The sequence below is a fragment of the Brachycentrus maculatus genome, unplaced genomic scaffold (assembly GCF_059751285.1).
Source record: "Brachycentrus maculatus isolate JH-2025_06_01 unplaced genomic scaffold, ASM5975128v1 h1tg000005l, whole genome shotgun sequence".
Classification (NCBI taxonomy): Eukaryota; Metazoa; Arthropoda; class Insecta; order Trichoptera; family Brachycentridae; genus Brachycentrus; species Brachycentrus maculatus.
Genome location: NW_028280760.1, coordinates 168,145 through 191,282, shown reverse-complemented (window position 1 = coordinate 191,282; position 23,138 = coordinate 168,145). Strand labels below are relative to the sequence as shown.

Sequence of the window (23,138 nt, the reverse complement as noted above, 5' to 3'; positions counted from 1 at the left end):
ACCTACACGACCCCACGGGGCTGGATTCGGCAACCTCTGCTTTCGCCTCATTTACCTCGGATCGGAAAATAAAACGTAAACTCTTAACACTTACATTTTGCAATGTATTGGATTGTCACCAATCTTTATTGTAAATTAATGTGATTTTTTTTTTAGTGATAATTCAAAGAGCATGTATTTCTTATTTATATGGCTACTAACAATACCAATATAATGTGTAGATAAATATTTTATAACGATGATTATGTTATACATTTACATAATATTTCATTGCTTGAAAGATGTTGTTTTTTACCCATAAGCCCTCCAATAGATATTTATTATGTAAAAGAGGTATAATAAATAAATAAAAACGTTATATGTCACCTTCTTACGTACTAGTGAACTAATGTTTAATACAAAATAATTTAAACTTTGTAAAATGTGTGAAAAATCTATAAAATATCAATCACGGAATCGCACGTTTTTACTTATAAAATGAATGGTTATTTTCGTAACGAATACTTTTTATCTGAAAACAAACGGCAATTTATCTCATCGCACTAACCCTTCTGAAAGGTATTTGAAAAAAAAAACTAGAAATTTATTTGATCCGTTACATTTTGGATATTGAATCGTAGATTCACAGTAAATCATAGATTAATAAAATTATGATAATTGTAAAATATATCTAAACCTTAACAAACAGAAAAAAATTATAAATTCTGATAAAAACTTTTTTTTTAATTTAATTAAGATGATTGTAACATGTAACCTATTTATCTCAAAATGAAACTCTTCATTTGTTGTAAACTGAAATGAATACATGTAATGTACGATATATTATTAAAGCATTTATTATATTTTATGCACCGTATATATGATCCTCAGCCGGTTCTGGCATATCCTCGGAATAAGTAGATATGAGTGTAGACACGAGCTTAATTCTTGTTAGTCTAAAGTTTTAATTCACACACTACTTACTCGTAGTAAGCGGGGGTACTAGAGCTACCCTTAGAGGCTCGGATCTACCTACAAGGTATGCCTCATTGGCGGCAGAAAATTATCAAAAAGAATACCAAGCCAAAATATATAGAAGAAAATAGTCGTGAGCTTACAACGTAGGGATCTTCATAACATTGCATTCATTTAATCAGTTGTAAAGCTACTAATGGGCGGATATTCACTACTAAAACTGCTAAATACACACACACATACATAAAATATCCAATGATAATAATATACAATTTTCACTCAATTTTATTTATATTATGTTTTCACATCTCACCAATGAAGTTCTAGTGATTCAAAAACAATGTTCCGAAATTGGATCATATATGTATTTAGAACTTCCAAGAATTTGAGTAGTATGATTGTCAATAATGGGTAGAATTGGTGAATGTTATACGTGTGTAAAGTGATCACTTAAACTTGCCTATGACTGTTGTCAGCCCCGTAAATACCCAGACTTCTATATTCTTCTTCATCTTTGATGAGATGTCAAAAAATGACTGCTATAATTGAAGATAATCCAGATTTGTGATTAAGTATTTGGACACACTCATAATGTTGTAATTTTATTTATACACGTTTTTAAGCTTTTGATGTCTTTTTTAGAAATACCGGTTTGACAGTTGGTTTTTGCTAAATTGCTTTATTAACCTTTTTTTGTTCCCGAGTTAAATAAGTTAGTAAATATTATTTCATTCTATAATGATGATTTTATATAATTCCAAGTACATTACACACCTTTACGAAAAAGCGACAGATGAAGAACACTATTATAGAATATATCCAATAATAGGTATTGAAACAAGTCAAAGTTACTATTATAGAAATAGCTCTCTTAAGCTTTGATATTTTCGTATTACCACTGCGTTATAGAGGTAGACAATTGATATGAACGTCCTATTTTTTCATGTAAGAAAATTAAAATTAAAAATATGTATTATGTAGATTTTCACACGTCGCCTTTGGTCTCCGGTTCCGCGACACACATCCCGCGCTCCCGCTAATACGATTTAATTTTATGCTGGATTTGCGTTAAGATTTTCAAAGTACTGTAAGATCTGCTCCCGCGCCCTGCAGAGTGAGGGAGTGCTACCCTTCCACACACTACACACTACACACTACACGCTCCGCGGAGTGCTAATACCTACCCTTCAACAATCCAGATCCTAGATGGATTCAGACTATAAGTGGATTAGCGTTAGGGTCTTATTGTATTTGAAATCTGTTAAACTCAGCACAGGTAAAATCTATCGTTATTATAACATTTCTTGATGCGCGAAAATGGCTAATTATTTTCTGAGATATATTTCACGTATCGTTGCTGGGAGCGTAATACCAGCAATGTGACTATTTTTCTTTTTTTTTTCTTCGTATTAGCCGAAATCATTCCTTAAACTCTCAAATTTGCTTTATGACACTCAAGTAATAATACATACTTGAGGAAAATAAGCCCATTTTGTGTTTTTCCCTCCTCACTTTTGTTTACAACATTTTAATTGTGTCTGAATACTTGTTCACAAATCTGGAGTATCTCTATTTTCGAGTTATTTTTTTATATTTCTGACATCTCATTATATTATAGATGAAGACGAATTTGGAAGTCTGAGTATTCACATGGCTTATTATTTGTCATAGGCTGCCATATTCTTTTTCTATTATCATAACCCTTGTAAATACATAGACTTCCATATTCTTCTCCGTTTATTTTTGTTTGTTGGTTATTCAAAAACAAAATAAATAAATTCTTTGATTTAACTACCGAAAAGGCAATTTCTGATTCCTTTAAAATATACACATATTTATTAATATAAACATACACACATCATATATTGACCTGATTATTTATAAAAAGCTATTTATAAGTGTAAAAGGCAAATTGAAATATTTTTTTAAGCCATCATTATGTATCAAATTTATTTTTTAAAATCTTACTTTTATGCATTGTATTTTTAAAAATATAGAATATTATTTTATTCATGGTAAATTCTTATTTTTTTGCTGTTACAATTATTGAATGTATGTAAAATACCTATTTCAAGTTTACTTTTTTTTTCTATGCATTCTTCCCAAACTGTCATTGATTTTTTTAGTTAATTAACGAATTTCCATAATGAGGTTTAATAAATTGGCAACCTGAAACGCGCATGTAAATGCAAGAGGATGCACCCTTACTAATACCTGCCCTCCTTGTATCTCCAGTAAAGCTCTTCTCGTCTAACAATAAATTCCAAGTTAATAATGAGCAGAATCACTTGGCTATTATAAATAATATTAAGACGATGAAAGCTTATTGTGCTTCATTCAAAAGTTCTACGTATATGGAGGATTTACTCTAATTATTTCATTTATATGATGAGCGGATTATTATTTTTAAGTACCCATTAATTTTATGTATATGTTAAAAAACAATTTCATTTCATTTTGAATAAAAAATTAACATAAAATAGCATTTCGTAAATAGCTCTAAAGCTTCAACCCAAATCTTTCTGATCTTCGATCAGGTAATCTCTTTCTCCCGCAAGTCTCACCAAGCAGACGTTTATCTATAAAAAACAGTATGTTGAAATTGTCAGAATCCTTGTAAGTATGCCAATATGATAGATGTCTCACATAAACGAAACAATTTGTGAAAGAGAACGTGGACATCTTGGGTATGATAGAGCTTACGACTTGTCATCGACTGGCATAAGTGATATGCACTTTATACACTTGTTTATGACTCATCATTTCGTCTAACATTGAACATACATACATACATACTTCTTACACTGTCTACAGGTCGTAAGAACTCCAAACGCCCAAGAATTCTATATTCTTATCACATAAATTATTAAGTCTCTGTAAGACATTTACAATCAATTTTCTGTGCTTATTTTTTCATAATTTTATTTTTGGGAATAAACATTGTCAGGATTGTTTTCTTCGCATATATAAAGGATTGGTAACTTGCGTCATTAGATAGAATATAATGAAAACCTGGTGTTACATAAACTAAGTTAGATAATAATTCGTGTCTTTTTTTTCCTTTGTTTGATAATAAAAAAGAAGAAGATTGATACACCTTATTCGATATATGGTAAAAGGAAACATTAGCGTATTCATTTTGGAACAATACAGGTACGCGGGTTAATATCAGCATAACCAAATCTCCTTTTGGTGACCAAATTAAATCCAGGTTCAATCCCTCAGGAGGTCCGAACTATTGTTCTCCCTCCCCTCCCCCCCTCGCCCGCCCGCCGCCGCCGAGCCGCGCTACACACAACTATCCCTCAACCCTTTGCCGGACCGTTAGTGTCCGTTTAACGGGACGAAATATTTAATCACACCATCAGAATTACAATATGTCCACTAACTGGAACAATCTTTCAGATTCAGGGCTGTGCAAGAGAAAATATTAAAACAATTACCTTTTCGGTAACCACCATCTTGGGATGATTCATCCTAATTTAACTTTATTTTCATTAGTTTAAATACCAGAAATGAACTTCACTATTTCAATTTGTTACTAATTTTGTGTAGAGTTTTATTATTTAGTGGAAATTTATTTTTAAAATCTATAATAAGTTTAAAATTAAAGTCGTATGATAGAATTTTACCAAACCGCAGTGTAACCAAAAAAAATATCCCCAATGAACCATTTATTGTAGCTAATAATAAATGGTTCAATCATAAATAATAATTTTTAAAGAATGAACCAGTAGTTTATGATAAGGGTTTAATCTGAAGTTGACCCAAAAATTCAACTAAAAACATGATCGACTTCGAGCGTGTTTTTCATATGAATCGAAACTGCGTCAGAGCCAAATGTATTATATTTACCACTAAATTGCGGCTGTGGAGCGAATATAAATCAGTATTTATAGTTCTGCGTGGAGTGGTTAGATTTTCTTAAATGTGGTACAGTTTAAATGAATAGATTTCCAATACCTCCCCCCCCCCCCCCTCCACGGACCCAAGCCAACCTGCTCGCTGTGTCCGGCTAAGAACACCTAAATCCTTTATGAATATGTTCGAGGCATTAGTGGCCTGGTCCGGTTCAGGAGTTTGGGCATTACCGGGACTAGCTCAGGAGTTTGGGCACTAACCAGGGCGGGCTCAGGATTAACTCGGCCGCAGTACTACCGACGAAAGACGATTGCGATGGCCGATATGTTACATTACTTTAACAGAATATTCTTATTGTTTAAGAAGCTCTGCAATAAAATTGGATTGTCCAATTTTCCAAATTTATTTTAGTGATAACTTTGTAACTAGTAGTATTTTCATTTTTTTTGTTTTATGATAAAAAATGTATTTTATCTAATGAATGGGGAATGAGTATCTCAACTGATGTTTTTATTTGAACTACAGATTACCTAGATTACACAATTTATCGCATCCTTGTCAAGGTTTGAGAAGGAAATAAAAAAAAATCGTTTGGGCTTAGTCCCGTGTAAGACTCTTGACGTGTCAGTAACTTTATGGATTTATCTTATATTAAGTCTCGGGTATGTGCAGTAAATATTACATACAAAATATCATAAAACTAATTTTCGCTTTATATCAATAGTCATGCATCGAAAAATATATATCGACAAGAATATTGGTTTATCATGAATATTCCGCATCTTATTTGAATTAAACGCTTCCATCTTAACAATGTACTGTCCGGCACAATAAGTCTCGGGCAGTATTGGGGTGCAAGTGACCGCCAACCCAAAGTCCAACTAATCCACGGCCGATATTAAACCCGAGGTGTTAACCTGAACCCACCCCCGGATGGGGAGGACGGTTACGGGTTAACCCGCAACCCACCCCCGGGACGGGCGCCCGGTCAGGGGCTAACTGAGGTGAGGGGTGTATTGTGGCCGAAGACCGTTTTACTTTGCCAAACTTGCGGGATTTACGATCGCCAGCCCTGGATTCGGACCAAAGGACGCTTAATTAAAGCCGTACATAATTAAATATGCGCTATGTTAAAATAAACCAGTCTTGGATCGGGACCAATTATTTTAATATTTCATTGAAAATATATTATATTCTACGATGTAAGACATTGCGAGAGTCATCTGTTTATCCACAATCAAGTATCAGCCACGGTGGTGTATTTATTGTATTTATGTTACTTTATTTATTACATCTAGGCCGGGACTCCATACTAAACTTAATGCTTTAACTTTACTTCTATTCGGTGAAAAAATCATCCTTTCTATTTCAATAAGATCCTGACGATACTAATCAAACTGAACATTTGGAAAGTATGTTTATGTGTGTATATATATATATATATATATATATATATATATATATATATATATATATATATATATATATATATATATATATATATATATATATATATATATATATATATATATATATATATATATATATATATATATATATATATATATATATATATATATATATATATATATATATATACAATGCTAAGTAACTTGCATTGTCTTATTGTCTAATTTGTTGCCTTAAGATCCGTCTTTCAACTTTACCGCCATATATTGTAATTTTCTGAAATGATGGAAACTACCCTTAAGTTGAAATAAAACCCAGTGGAATTTAATGTAAAATAAACTGTTTTACAGTCTTTTGACTCGAGGAGTCTTTATTTCTGCACAAACTTGGACGTCATACTAAACAAAACGAAGACTTTTATTTTGAAAGTGCATCAATGTATAATAGAAATTGTATTTTCCGGAACAGTAACAAAGTCTTGGTCCGCCATCAAAGGCTTTCTTTGTGAATGTATTAATTTTGTCTGGTGCATTCATTTCGTTAGTTCCTTACTAAGACGATGCTTTGTGATTTTTAATTAGTGAGATTAATTTGCATCGATTTCTTCCTCATTACTTTAAAGATGGAAAACTTGAAAGTTTTCATTATTGAAGGAGATAAAAGAAAGCTTTTCTCTCGCATGATAGAAAAAAGGTAATATTTTTTTTTGTGGAAATGAAAACTCTGCAAACAATATTTTTATGTAAATCAATTATTTGAAATAATAAAAAATATCGCAATTCTGTTAAATTGTTTAAAGACAGTGAAAGAATATCATAAACCGATTTCTCTTTGTTCTTATGTGTACAAAACGTTCCATAAATATGTGGAAAAAACTAAGTAGTTGTAATTTTACTAGACAAAACTTAGTTAGTATATATTTTTTAGAGTTAGCATGATCGACCTAAGGTACGGCACTTGCTCTTTATACTTTTCTATACTTGTACGAAGCACTACCTTACGTCCAAATATGCATTTCCACCTTTGTAAACCACATACTATGTAACTACTGCGTACAAAAGTTGAAACTTTTTAGGCTTTAAATAAAATATGTATTTATTATTATTTTAATTTGATTAAAATAACATAAAGCATTTTTGTGAATGGTTTTGTTGCATTTGTATTATTTTTTGTTTCAGCTAAATCTCTCCCGGTTCACTGCGTAGTAGAAGGGGTGACATCTCTCGAGGCCTTCGAGGCGGCGGGGGCGCACCCCGTGCCCCCTTCCCCTCGGCGCCCCACCGTGGAGGCTGACAGCTACGTCATCATCCCCGCCGCCACGGCCTTCCGGGACCTCGTGCCCGCTGCCCTGGTGCGCCTCGGCTACCCCCAGGACTGCGCCCCCATCGCCAAAGGTACGGTGGATAACCTACCTTATTCTTCCGTAAAATCTTAAGACAGTCCTGAGGCTAATAAGCAAATTAACCTACATTTTGCTGCTATCAATAATATTTTGAGGACTGACGATAAAACTTCATCAAGAAGTAGGAATGACTCGGCGTTTTCATCCAAAAAATCGATGTGGTTATTAAGCTTAAATTAATTACAAGTAACGGATTTTGTATTTAAAAAAAGTTGTTTCCATTACAATCATATTTTTTCTAATAAGAGATTTCTAATAAGTATGATGAATTCGATGTGTACGCATATTTCTTTATTATTAATTTTACGCATAGTCTTTTCATTAGATTTAATGTTCTGTTAATTCGTCGGAGTAAAGTAATTAACTATTTATTTTGTTTTATTTTATCAAATTGACATATAATGTTTCGATTTTTTTATCATTTTGCAATGATAAATTTTAGACACGAATCATTTACACGTAACAGATATTTTTTAAATATGATCAAAACATCTATTTTGATACGCATGGAAAATTAAAACTTTTGTAAAATATAAAATATCGATAAAAAACACAGGACTCGTTTCTTGTAAATATAGAAATATGCAATATGAACACAGCATAACTAGAATAGATTCAAAAATAAGAATTTGGACAGTGTTTTTAATGTTTCGACCACATTGCGGCAAAATGTAATAAGTGAAAAGAGGACTGAAGATAACTAGTTAAGGTTGTATCATCCTTACAACGTAAATATATCCCTTCAGGTTGTGTCGTGATCAAGAACTGGAAGCCTCTGCCTCTGGAGCTGGTGTGCTCTTCGTCGCTGGCCACCGTCGGGGAGGTGCTGGGCGAGCTCACCGCGCTGGCCACCCTGCGCATCCAGCTGCTGCGCCCCAGGACTCCCGTGGCCCAGGATATGAGGGACAAACTGCTTCGCCTTCTCCTCCTCCACGGCCACGGCCTTCTTCTCAACAGTGGATGCCCGCTTGATGAGGTAAGAAATATAACAATAGATTGTAAAACAAAATAAATTGTGAATTAAATGATCGCTTTTTATAAGAAAGCTACTTATTTCACTGTTATTTTTAAATGTCAATTTAAATAATAAATAATAATAAGACTATTTACAATTTAAAGACATAAAAAGTTAAGTGCTATTTTAAACGTTGATACAAGAGAAACCATTGCACTATAATATATTATGTTATTTCTGTCTATCAAAAATAAAGGACGACATTACTGATATTTGGCAAAGAAAAAAGGAGAAATACAAGATTGGAAAAGGAGAATGAAATGGCTAGGGCACTTGGAGTTGCATCCGCGTACTTGAAGTGGCCTGTGTCGATTGTACACTGATGATGTGGCGAGTCACATGAAGATATATGGTACACATGTATATATGGGATCAAAGTAATACAATTTAACAATTCAAAATATGCGTGACATATAAAACACTGTGTATTTATATCTGAATTCGCAAAGCAAAATCATATTGATAAAAATCACCGTACCTTGAATTATGAAATGCAATGACAAGTAATACTGATTTAGAGAAACATCGCGAATAATTATATTACCGTTATCTTCTTATATATCTATACGTTAAAGAGGGGTAACGTTTTCAAAGCTGTCGTCAAAGTTGTAATGAATACACATCATAGGATTTAACATTAAAGTTGTTCGTTGATTGTCTCGTATGTTGTAACGATCGTAATACAGATATCTTAACCCCTGTTTCCCGGTACGTCACAATACCTTCTAAGGATCCTCTCCAGCCGATCTAAGACATGTAACAATCACGAAATGTAATCTCAATGGGCCCCCAAACCGCTCACTTGGCGGGGCTCTGTGACCCGACAATAGTAGGAATTACCCCAACTACCTACGCGGTGTAGGCTTGATGCTCGGATTGTCATTATATGTATCAAAATTCTAATTAACAAAGATGGATCATGGTTCGCTGCGTTTTAATATAATTGGGGATTTAATTCTTTAAACGATTGAGAAATTTGTAAGACTATTGATTACCACATTTTTTTGATTAAATTCATTTTTTAAAACAAGAATATCTTTTACACAACATATATATAATTTTGAAATATACTGAAAACAAATATATACTTTTATATTTGAGGCAATAGTTTTTTAAATGAAGGGATGGGAAAAGATTTTATGGGAAAAATCGATTTTTTTACTTTGTTTCATACAATGGTGCTCAATAATCGTTGTTAACAACAAAACAATACTTGCCCTAAAATTTACGAAACAATGTTTTCATTTATGCTATGATGGTATGATATCTTCCATCTCCGATACCCGTATAAGTATCAGAGATTTAGTACCTAAACAATCGTGTTGGCGGTCTTATAGGGAACGAAAGGAAGGGAATGAGACAAGAGGAAGAAGGGAAGGTAATATGATTTCCTAGACAAAGTGAGATCGGGCATTTGTTCTTGTGCTGAGAGCGAACTCGGATCCTTCAGGTGGAATATTGTAATGCACAAGTGGAAGGCTAACCATCCGTGGCTTTCAAAATATATTCTGTAGAAATAAAAATAATGACAAAATGTCTGTATTTTTTTAAGTACATCATTAAGTAATAATCTTTAAATATGTAGATAAAGTGTGATTACGCGAAGGTATGGTTATCAAGTTCTGAGCATCAGGTACCTACCGAAGCGTATTGGGGTCCTATTCTTGAAGTCCGATTTCTCACTTGTATGGACAAGGGATGGAGTTTGATTTTATTGTATGATAGTACCTTTTCACTTACCTCTTGCCTATGCGAAACTAGTTGCTCGCAAAGTGGGTTTGATTTACTGTCAATTGCAAAATTAATACTGTGGCCCTTAATTTTAAATTGTTCTGCATGCGTGTTGTACTATGCTCCCAGCAGATAAGTATTATTGGCTTTATGGGTTTTTAATTTTTTTTTTTAATTTTAAAACCTCACCTGTATTTTTGCTATAGTTTTCAAATCATTGGTAATCTTGGAATATTTTTTTAAAGGTGTTCAATAGTTATCCAAGATAATTACTTTTTACATATTTCGATGCAGTTATCCAATACGACGCGATACGAAGGCGCCGTTTGGTTAGGTTGACTTTCTGTTTTGCAAAGGTCTTGAACCGCGGCGTAGTATTTACTAAGAAACGGGTGTCTTGCTGCCGCCCGCGCCCCCTCTGTGCACCTCTGTGTACTTTATAATATTTAACCCTTATTAGCGGGCTGCTTATTGTTTTCTGAGCTTAACCAACCATTTATTCTAAGAAGCGCACAAGAGATGAGATGGGAACAAAGAATGGAGAATGTACCAAAATGCACACAACTTGCAATATTAATTTATTCCATTCGTTGAATGATCACTTGAATACTTATGTGAGATTTGCATTTAATTAGTTGATTGGGAAGAAAAGTCAGCTGAAAAGTTATTATAAAATTGATTGTTTTTTGTTCATTCATAAACATTTTATAAAAAAATTGAAGAAATATCATAATATTTTTTAATAATATCCGTACATGTTATGAAATGTAGGGATATTATTTTTAAAAAATATGATATTTGTTCCATTTTTATCAAAAGTATAAGAATTGAAATGTTGTTAAAAACGATAGGTGAAAGATTTATAACCTTTCATCATCTAATTTCTTAGTATTCATTGACATTGCATAGCTTTCATAGATATTATTGTTTTTTCACTTAAAGAATACAATATATTTTAAGTTATTTGTTTTCATTCGCTCATGTAGAGGTTTTTAGAAGGTAATGATTAGTAAAAACGGGAATTATGCTTGCCTTTTTACTTTTTTACTGCAAATAATAAATATGAAATATAAAATATTATTTGCAAAAATGTCTTGCTAATAAATCCTTCCTAAATACAAAAAGTTTTAAGACCAATGGCAGGAAGAGTTTTGAATTTCTAGATATTTATCATTACCCCTTCCAAAATCAATTGAAGGATAAAAACTTCCTTTATTAAGTGCCATTTATTAATATTATTAATAGCAAAGCAAATAAATCAGCCTTTTAAGGATGACTCACCCCCCGTTTAGGATTTACCTCCCCCATTTAAAGTGTCTTTGGTGAAAGTTTTGTAAAGGGGTTATACTTATAGAGTTTATCAGAAATATCGGAATAGAAAGATGAAGCGTGATTACGGGGTGTTTCAAATTGAGACATCAATTGAAGGAAAAATACATATTAAAAATATATATTTATTTAATAATAATTATTTAAAACAATTCAAAACATATTGAACGCATAAAAACAACATTTGTAAGTACATATATATATATATATATATATATATATATATATATATATATATATATATATATATATATATATATATATATATATATATATATATATATGTATATATATATATATATATATATATATATATATATATATATATATATATATATATATATACATACATACATACATATATTTATTTAAACTTATGACTTCATGCCATATAAAAAGTTAAATAACTAGTTTTGGGCAAACAACGATAAAATGTTTTTGTTCCAAAAAGGACCTTGCCTCTCAAATTCACGACTACAAAATTAATTCGTTATTACAAAACATAGTTAGAGAATGAGTATTAGAGACAAGTATTATTTTCATAAACAAGTTATGGCTATATTTGAGAAAAGCATTCTTAAACCTCTTTTATTCTAAAACCGCTTGTTTCGTACATCTTTACATAGTAAAAACGATCCGCTGTAAAGCTTAAGGAAGCTGCGGGGTTAAGGGGAACTTCAGCTGTGAGAGCGCTTTTGATCTTATCAGTACTATGAAATAATGCTTTATAATCTTATTAGGAGCGAGGTTAGCGCCGAGATGTACCCCCACCCCTCAGCAACCCTCTCGGCACCCCCTCGGCAACCAACCCTGCCACTAACCGACGTATCGACAGTCCTATTATATCCTAAAATATTATTATTCTCAAGAAATTTGAAAGATCCGAAGATGTTTTAATTAGATTCGATCAAAACCCAAACATTTTTATAATTTAGTTTAAAAAGTTATATTGACCGGTAACGATGTTTTTTTTTTCTTAATAGCTTTTACTATCTTACACATATTTTTCATGTTTTATTATCATAATTTTAATTCTCAATTTATTTCAGAATATCTGCCTGAATATAATTCATGGAAAAGATGTTTATTTCAACATTAATTACACGAAACATGAAATTCGGCATTACTTTACTTGTTAAAAAAAGAAATTATAATTCAGGATTAGTTTATGTTCATTTGATTAGGGATCCTGCATTTTTCCAAGATCCAGAAAAAAGATTAAAATTAGTTCAATTTGTTTACGCTTTAACCACTTTATTTGGAAAGGCCGTCAATACACGAAGTTGAAGTACACGATAGTAAATATTATAAAAGGCACAATATTAATCTTACAAATGACGAAAATCTTTTTGAATATTAACTTTAAGACAGTGTGAAATCTAATTTAAACTATATAGTAAGTAAAAAAGTCATTTTTACTTTCATACAATTTAGAGTACATAATAGTTAAGGTTCGTGAAATTCATAATCGACCTTTAAATCTTCTGGTCAATTAATTATCACATCCTGAAAAAATGCATTATAAAATTATTAATAAATGGATAAAAAACATAACCTACGCGGTATAATATTGTATATAAATGTATTATAGAGTATAATATTTGAGGTATATTTATTGTATTTTTGGATTCATATAATTTTTTGCCAAATCAGTTGTACTATTTTTAATTTTATATCTTCTCAACTAAAATGTTGTGCAAAATTTGACTTTAGTTTATACGTAATAAACAATTGTAAACCATTTTAATATCGCTGAAGGAGTTGGGTTGTAGGGTTGCTTGGGGGATGGACAGGAAAGGGTTATATTAGCGGGTACAATATTTGACGTTCTTTAGGCTTTGTGTCTGGAAAGGGCGGATTATTCCACACTTTGTAGATTATATAAAACGGAGCAAAAGCCTCCACAAAACACAGTTTCGCCTTTAAATTGTGTTTGCGAGACTGTTTGTGTTTCTTGTTTCGAGACTTTATTGTTTTTGGATTAAATTATGATTAAAGAGTACCTTATTATTATTCTGTGATATATATGTGAACTAGAAAAAAGTCATTTATTTCAATAATTCTAATAATATGAAAAACTAACTAACTAACTAACCATCACGCCGCTTCCCCCCAGGGGTAGGCAGAGAGAATTGAACGCCAAACCACTCGGTCTTTGCAAACATTCTTTGCCTCTTCTACATTCATGCATCTCCTCATACATACCCGACGATTATTACGACTCCTGACCCGGCCGCTTTCAAGTATTTGACATACCTGATTGTGCCAAGTTTTCCTCGGTCGTCCTCTGCTTCTTTTTCCAACTACATTCACCTCATAAATTTGTTTAACCGTTCTTTCTTCACTCATACGCTCCACATGTCCAAACCATCTCAACACACCTTTCTTAATTTTATCGATAATGCTTATCTCAGCCTTACATTCTTTCCTTATTCCATCATTCGAACATCTATCAAACATCGTTTTGCCACACATTCGTCTGAGCGATCGCATTTCGACTGCATTCAGTCTGCTTTCATCGTTCTTTTGCCAACTCCATGCTTCGCTTCCATACATAAGGGTTGGAACCAGAACTCCATTGTGTACTGCCAGTTTAGCTTCCGCTGATAGATTTTTATTTGCTAAAACTGATTTTAGTGCACCATTCACTCTGTTCCCAGCATTCACTCTCCTTTCTATGTCTTTCTATGTCTAATAATATGATGCTTTTGAAAATACATATTATTATATGGTACGAGCATGGCTTAAAATTTGCTTTCATTTTATGTCCAAAAACATAATTATACATTTTTTTACATATTAGAAAATATTTCATAAGTGGAGATTAAGAAATAAATTTGATTTATTCCAATATAATTATTTATGTATTATATGAAATTTGGTGTTTACATTAATATTTATTTGGGGTCATATATTTTTACTGTAGTTTATTTTTCGTTTATACGTTATAATTATGTACAAGATCTCAAACGAAAATGTTATACATTTTGTTGAAAATTACAGCGTATATATTATGAAGAATTATTTATCGAGTTCGTTCTCGCTCATGCCAATAAGAACAGAACGAACTCCTAAAAGTGTTTGACGTCCAGATGAGAAGGAACAGCATCCAGCCACCCCACCCTTTCCCAATAAAGCTGAATAATTTCAGCCTTTCACTTCTGAAATAGGAATTTGGAATATCTTACAATCGCCTTTGTGAGTTATGCCCTCGGCTCTATAAATACTAAGTTAGGTACTGCCAATTCCTATCTACTTAACATTCGGTTAAGATAACTCCATCTGAATATTATTATCATTTTGTAGAATTCCACGAAATGTTTTAATCCAGGGGTTGAATTCTGCGAATTTTGTTTCAATTTTAGTCTTAAAACTCCCTGAAATCATCCAATAACACACATTTTACAACTTTTTGCAGCATTATTTTCTCAATAATAGGTACCTTAAAATTGAATACATATAATTACAAAACTACAACGTAAATAATAAATTGAATACTTATTAATATTTTTATTTTATTATCATATGCAGAAATAAAACCAATGTTAACAACATTTGTTTTTAAATATTTAACAAATGAACATTGGTGTGTTTAATTTTTTTAAACAATCCACCCAATAAGCAGGCTGTAAGTGATGCAGGACAAATTGTGTACCTTTTACAGCTGTTCAAAACTAGTGGGCATGTAGTGCTTATATGCACGTAAAAGCAATATTTAAAAAGTATAATAAAATATATTAAGTTGCATAAGAATGTTCAAACAATTACAATTATAATATAATATTGATGAAACTGTCAAAATTTGTGAAAATACGATATACAAAAAGCGTAGGATCAAGGAAGGAATTGACGGGGAAGAGGTACAGAAAAACAAGAAAGAGATGATATGAAAAGAGATGATATGGGTTAGAGTTCAAAGAACATATAGATAGTTTCCGGCATTTCTTGAAGGTCATCCATCATACAAAAACGGTCATTATACAAGTAAGTTGAAGGAATAATATTTGGTTTATAAAAGAATACACAACGTTCTTATTCTTTGAAAATCATTTAAAAATATAAATTTTCCGAAGAAAAAATGATTCCGTATTTTTTTAAATAGTACCCTTTGTTACGTCTTTTCAAAGGTGCACAATGTATGGAAGAAATATTGGGATTTACGCAAAGTCGTAAAACCAATGTATGTAATTTTTGTCAAGTTGAACGATTATTGTTGATTTTCCTTATATTTTCTTTGTGATTTTATGGGGTACCGAAGCTTTAAAGCACCTGTCTAAGGCTTCCTACTGTTAACTTATCGAGATCTCTCGGTTAATTTACTCACTTCCGTTTCCAATACAAAAGTTCCTCTGAACTTCGGCTTAGTCTCGACTTTAAGTCTTGCACGAGTATTCATAGATCAATACTTACAAGCCATTTATCATTTCAAAGGTTCCCCTTATAATGGGGCACACGATAGAATCTTCATTAATTTCTATAAATCATAGGATAGGATAATAATTTCAAAAGGAAGAGTTAGTTGTTGACTATTTAAGATTATTATTACATTCATTTGGCTTTCATGATATTAAGCGGTTCAGTTCGATATAATGGTTTACTAACTAATTGAGTACATTCTTGTTCTTTACACATCTCATTTACTAATAATATTGTGTATCGTCATATTTGAAATTAACGCTAAATTATTGTCAAATCAAAACAACATTATTACATTTTCTATTCCTACAATTTATTCTTGATACAAATCGTTATTTTGTTGTTCTTTATAAATGCATGTTTACAGAAATATAAAACTAAAATATCGCATTGACACAATGATATTTTTTTGTTTTATTGTCAATTATTCCCGAAATGTATTGTTGTATGTTTGATTTGAAATGATCGCTAGTGTTAGAGCCGTCCGTAATAATAACGTTCTACTTACTTACCTCGATATCTACTGAGGTTTGTTTTGTTCAGCCTTTTGTCATCCACACATACGCCTTATTACGTTAATAAATCTGCCCGCACGACGTAATCTTGCCAATAAATTACTCTTGATTAGCAACTACGTCTACTCATAACAAACACTTCATAATATGGCGCATTTTCCGTTGAGCTCGACAAACACATTTTCATAGAAAGATAAAAAAAATCCGCTTAAAAAATAAAAGGATCGTGTCTTAAAAAAAGATAACATTTTAGAATAGTTTCCTGTAAAATAATGTACCTACGAGTATGTTAAAAATATGTTTTGAAAAAATTAAGAACATGATAATTTTTATTTAGTAGAATTTCTTGGTGGATATTAAATTCTTCGAATCGATGGAAAAACGTATTTTGCTTTAAAAATGTTTTGCTGACCAATAACCATTTTCATTATTCTTTTACCATCAACCCTTTCCAGATAAATTATCTTTCTCCAAACGCAATATTACAGGAAAAGATTTTATTAATATCTCGAATTATATTGGAAACATTTTGTTAATATTGAAAAAAAATTCATCAGTGTTTTGGTAAAAAAATATGATATCACAGGTTTGTACATTAGTAGTATTAGTAGGTTTGTAATTAGTGTATTAACACTGATGAAATGTATGTATATATTACAGATATTACTCACCCTTTCCTAATTTAAGTTTTTTTATAAAAAGGAATACATGTACATATTTCTAAGAAAATAATCGATCAAAAGTTTTTTCAAACCCTTATCCACACCCCAATGGTGCATAGGGCACTGCATCATATAAACGCAGTGTTATCTTGATCGTTAACACATGAAGGAAAGGTGATCAGCCCTCTGCTTCCGGTACCAGTCCAAGGTAATATTGAATAAATATAAGAGTGAAAAAATCACTTATATTTATTTGACCCCCCCTGGGAATCGAACCCGGGACCTACAGGACGGTAGTCGAGCGTGCTGACCATTACACTACGGAGGCGGACTAAATCGATTAAAAGTAATTCATATTTAAAAGTTCTTGTTGTTGACGTGGGCAGAATTATACACAATATAGTTTTTTTTATTTGTTGATTGACAATATTTCAAAAAGCGGTTATTTTTTTCTGTTAAATAATGATAGAAAATTACTGATAGCATTAATTATTAAATACACTCATGTAACGGCGGTGGCAAATCTACGATAGAAATTATTAAATTATAATTAAAGTTTTTCTAAACACGAACTATGATTTCTCATTTCAAGCATCCACTTAATTTGAGAACCGATTTAAAACTGTTAAAAAAATGTAATGAATGGTTTATGTGCATTAAATAATAAAATAATGAATCAACTATCGTAGTATATAAGCTTTATTCGGAATCCAGCATACAGCCTCCAACCTGTTGACTCGCCAGTACAACTGTGACGATGGTTTAAGGCTAAACCTGGAGTTCGCTCAATTTATTACTTGGCTTAGAAATGAGACAAAGCCACTTGTTACTGACGGATTCTATTGCTTCACTTCTTTGAAAATTTAAGTAGAAGATACTAAATATAAAAATAACACGATTCAAAACTATTATCTTTATTATTATCTACTAAAAATACAACAAAAATATAGGTGTCGGATCATTTTATAGTACAAACGTTCCACTATACATAATTATAGTTTTAAAAAGTGTCGGATTGTGGTCCGTGGCTAGCGGCGCGAACTCACGAGTCAGTTTCTGGGTTCGAACCCACTCTAACACAATTAGATACCTATTTTTAATAGTGAGCCTCTTAGGCTCACATAAATAGTATGAAATTGAAGTATTTTTTAAATAATAAAAACACAAATATTTCTATTGTTAATAAAATGAAATAATATATATATATATATATATATATATATATATATATATATATATATATATATATATATATATATATATATATATATATATATATATATATATATATATATATATATATATATATATATATATATATATATATATATATATATATATATACATATATATATACATCTCTTACGTTGTCAAAAATATACAATATTAATTGAAATAATAACAAAATAAAAAAATCCACGTATTTTTTTCGATATCTAATGATTAGAGCCATCTCTTGGAAGATAGAATAATTAATTAATTTGGTTTTTGTTCCGCTAGATGTCAGTAGTATTTCATGAAATGTCGAAGGGTAATCGTAAAAGGCAAATATTATTAATTTGTACCTACGTAAGTTCGATTTGATTTCCATTCTCGTTTCCGCCAAAAATAAGTTCTATCCCATAGTTAAAGTATTACTCCGTTTATCAAGGTGGTGTAGCAAAAAATCTTTTTATTTTGATTTTACTGCCATAAAATAAAATTGGTGCATCACAAACAAACCGATATTGTGTATTTTTTTTTTCAATAGATCATGTCAGTCAACGTTAATCCATGTGTAATATAACAAATTGTAAAAAGAATGCTATTTTTTGCTTTATATATTTCTGAAATTACGTTATCGTACATCTTAGGCGTTGAATAATAACCATACATTTTCATTATTATCTCTTCGTTCTGAGGCGTCCTATACTGAGGCGGATGGTTAGAGCTACTAAACATTCGGGATGCCAAACTCAAAACTCCACAATTAAGATTTACTACCAAAAAGCGAATTTAAGAAATATCCAACACGTATTTGCCTAATATTTACTGGGGGTTTCGCAGAGTTTCCATAGACTATATGAAGAAACCTGAGAGCATGGATCACGAACCGTTGGATAAATTTAATAAAATTTCACACAGGTTTTCGTGAATTCCATAAAAATGAAATGATCAATGAAGTTACAACTATGCAAACCCATTAAATAAATAATTTAATATTGCAATATTTCTGTAACAAAAAAATAACGAACAATTTTCTTCATGATAATGAACGTATATTTTCAGTCACTGTTCATAAAAGAAAAACTATTTTTTGGTTATGCAGTATAGTATCGATTTTTATCAGTATTACGACTATCTTCTAAGGATCTTTTTCAAGCCATTGTGGCAATGAAATTTTTATAAAAAGTCATGTTTAAAGTGTATTCAAAATGATGGTAGTTAGCTTACGGTTTAACCCAAAAATAATAATTTCACTAATTTTTTAATGCCCAATACCTTAATATTTTATTTTAAGCATAAAAATAAAAATCAATTTTAAAAAATACTATTTTAATTAGAATGTAAACTGTTTTTTTCACCTATTGATTAGGACTTCTTATGTTCTTACATTTAAAAAAAAAACATGAAATGGTCTCAAAAAACCGTTTTTTTTTTCAATATATATATATCATCATTTATTCGACGAAATTAACGCCCAAGCAATTAATAATTTTTTTTTTCTCCCCAAGACATTATTTTATGAAAAAGGTTTTAAAACTAGACCACTTTACGTTTCTTTTTATATAAAAAAATCTATACTTTCTCTATAGATATGTCTCATAACAAGTTTACGTGCTTTTTCCAAACGTTGCCGATCCCCCATATGAAACCTGGATACACAGTAAAGGGAATTAGAAAGGTAATATATAATGATTAAGGAAGATGTGCTGGCAAATGAAAGATTATAATGTGATATATATATTAACTTCCACAAAGGACGTATGGAGGTTAAATTTTTAACTACAAATGTTCGCCGTTCGTAGCTCCGTTTCTCTCATCCATTATGATCTCATCCATTATATTGCGGTACTAGTTTTGCAGCCAGTAGGTATCCCTAGTATAATATATTGTAATTTGAACATGTTTTTAATGTTTTCGTGGTCTGTTTTAAAAAGTAATTTAGAGTGTTTCTTGTAAATTTAGTCTCCGATTTATGACGTGGCTTTATTCTACGACTTGGATTACATATTGGCGGATCTATATTATTTATCGCCTATCTACTGCACAAAGCGTTATAGCACTTATTATTATATATTTACAAAAAAGTGAGAAATATTTAAATACTGCAATGAAAAATATACTAACAACGCAACATCGAAAAACTAAATTTATTTATAATTTCTTGAATGTTTTTCGCAGATGCTTTGTGGCAAATTTTATAAAGTTTATTTGTCTATGTCAATGTTTAACAATTTGTTTAATTGTTTACAATGAGAATAATGTAATAAAATAAATTAGTACTCGTATATTTCTAATAATTTTGTGTAAGCCATACATACATATACAAATATATATACACGCATAAATAATATTACCTAAATATTTATCACATATTTTATATGTAATCTGAATCAAATATCTTTTATAAATGATAATTTATATAAATCATTTTTTAATCAGATTTATTGTAAGTATAACATAAATATATTGTAAATATTTGTACAAAAAACAGCTGATGCTCTGATATCGCATTAATTGCGATCGGGGTAATAAGTAGGTACACTATTAAACGGATGAATTGAGGGAGAAGAAAAGCAGTTAATAACATGCAATGATAATTCGTAACAAATTAATCCTCGCTCTCAGGCGGAGAACTTTTCAGCTTAGAGTGAGGATTAACTTGTCCCAGAGTTACCTGTACCCTGTGCCAGATTAGTAGAACTGTACCGCAACCTCTCCTTACACTTGCTTTAATGCTTTAATTCAACTTACGAGACATTATGGCACTAATCCTATTAGGACATTTGTCCCGACCGGCTGCTTTACAATGACCACACGCAAATTATATAAGCTTTCCAATTATCCAAACAACAATAGTTTTTAACATTTTATCCCCTTTCTTGGTTCGTTCAAATGTGGTTTTTACTCTCTATTTTCATAAATTATATACATATTTATAAACGGACTTGACTCATATTTAAAAGAAAGCTACAACAATATGGAGACAAGATGTGGAGCATCCATTAAGTAATTGTTTAAATTTAGAGCGAAGAAGTTTAGATCTTGTTTCGAGTTTACAACACGACACAAACATGTGTAATTATATAAAAACCACAGATTTCAAAATATGATTTGACACAGAAATCAAATAAATATTTTCTCCATATGTATGCAAATGACAGGTTTCTTATATTGACTCAATTTTCTCATAAAATTTGTCTCTTCTATCTAAGCTATCTAATGATGCAATTTCACTAGGAAAAAAAAGATTTTTAATTAATTATTTCATTAATATTATATTATTGATATTATGAAACATAATTTTTCCACGTAATATAATATTATGGTCCCCCTATCTCAGCCTTATAAGGCGAAGGACACAGGATGGAGTCTCTTCTCGCCACTCGCTATTTAGATTATTCATTATCCTGACAGTCAAAGAAATTGCATTGCAACGAGATAATATTACTGCAAGAGTAATACGAAAAGCCCTTTGAGAGAAACACGGAGATATAATTTCGACAGTTTACGAAACGGAAGTAAATTGCTTTTGGATTCAAAATACTAGTATAACGCTTTCAATTTAACTTTTTGATCAACTCATTAAAATTTAATGTAAAAACTTAAATGAAAATGAAAAGAATTATTCTTCTGAAATGTTGTAATTATATATTTATTTATAATTTTTTTCAGATGACGTTGGCTCAGCTATGCCGCAATTCATCTCTTCCTCCTGGTCCACATAGCTACCATGAACCGTCGGAGGATGTACGCAGGAAGTTCGAGCAATGGTGGGCCGCTCAGGTTCAGCCTCGTCCGCCTCCCTTCAGTCCACGTGCGCCACCATCACCTCTCACTAAGCTCGAGCGCCCTCCGTCCCTCGGAACTCTTCCAGAGCATGTTCATCCAGCTCTGCAAACCGTTCAAAGTCAATATCCAACGCAGAAAACCAGAATGAGAACTAGTTTTGATCCAGAACTGGAACTTCCAAAGCTGCAGAGGTGGTTCTCGGACAATCAACACCCGAGCAGGCAGCAAATTCAACAATATGTGAGAGAGTTGAATAATTTAGAATCGAGGAGAGGAAGAAAACCACTGGATGTAAATAATGTGGTTTACTGGTTCAAAAATGCTAGAGCTGCTCAAAAGCGGGCGGAGCTAAGAAGCATCGGACCCGGAGGACTATCTTCGTGCCATTTGTCATTAAATGGATACAATAGCAGCAGTCATAGTCCCCCGAATGGAAGCATGCTACTGCCTCATGAAGCTTATTTATCTTCAGATAGACTCGCTGAACACCATTCCATGAAAAGTCCGCTTTCGATCAGCCCTGGAAGAGGACATCACATGTCGATAATCTCGGAAGACATGTCAAATGGAGGATCCGACGTGGATGACGACGATGACATGATGGACGAACCCAGGGACGAAGAAAGACCGGAAAGTCCGGATGCACCTCTGTCATTGATAACAACCAAAAAGGAAGCTGAACCGGAAGCAGGTCGGAGAAACTCACCCAAACCTCCAGACATACCGAAGGTGACAAATATACTTCTTATCAATTTTCTCTAAAACTTATCAATTTTCATTTTATTTTAAATCGAAAGATTCCCACTAATTTGAGAACAAAATTATTATTTTTATACAAAAATCTAGAC

At 31.7% G+C, this 23,138-nt stretch overlaps 1 protein-coding gene across 1 annotated transcript in view; it reads left to right on the top strand.

Annotated features, from left to right (window-relative positions):
* The window catches only part of dve (SATB1_N and homeodomain domain-containing protein dve), a 111,980-nt gene that overhangs the window by 86,576 nt on the left and 2,266 nt on the right, over positions 1 to 23,138 (top strand). The window contains exons 3-5 of the mRNA XM_088278256.1: positions 7,404 to 7,619; positions 8,374 to 8,603; positions 22,174 to 23,019. Coding sequence (XP_088134382.1) covers positions 7,404 to 7,619; positions 8,374 to 8,603; positions 22,174 to 23,019 — 1,292 coding nt within the window. The remainder of the gene's footprint in view (positions 1 to 7,403; positions 7,620 to 8,373; positions 8,604 to 22,173; positions 23,020 to 23,138) is intronic.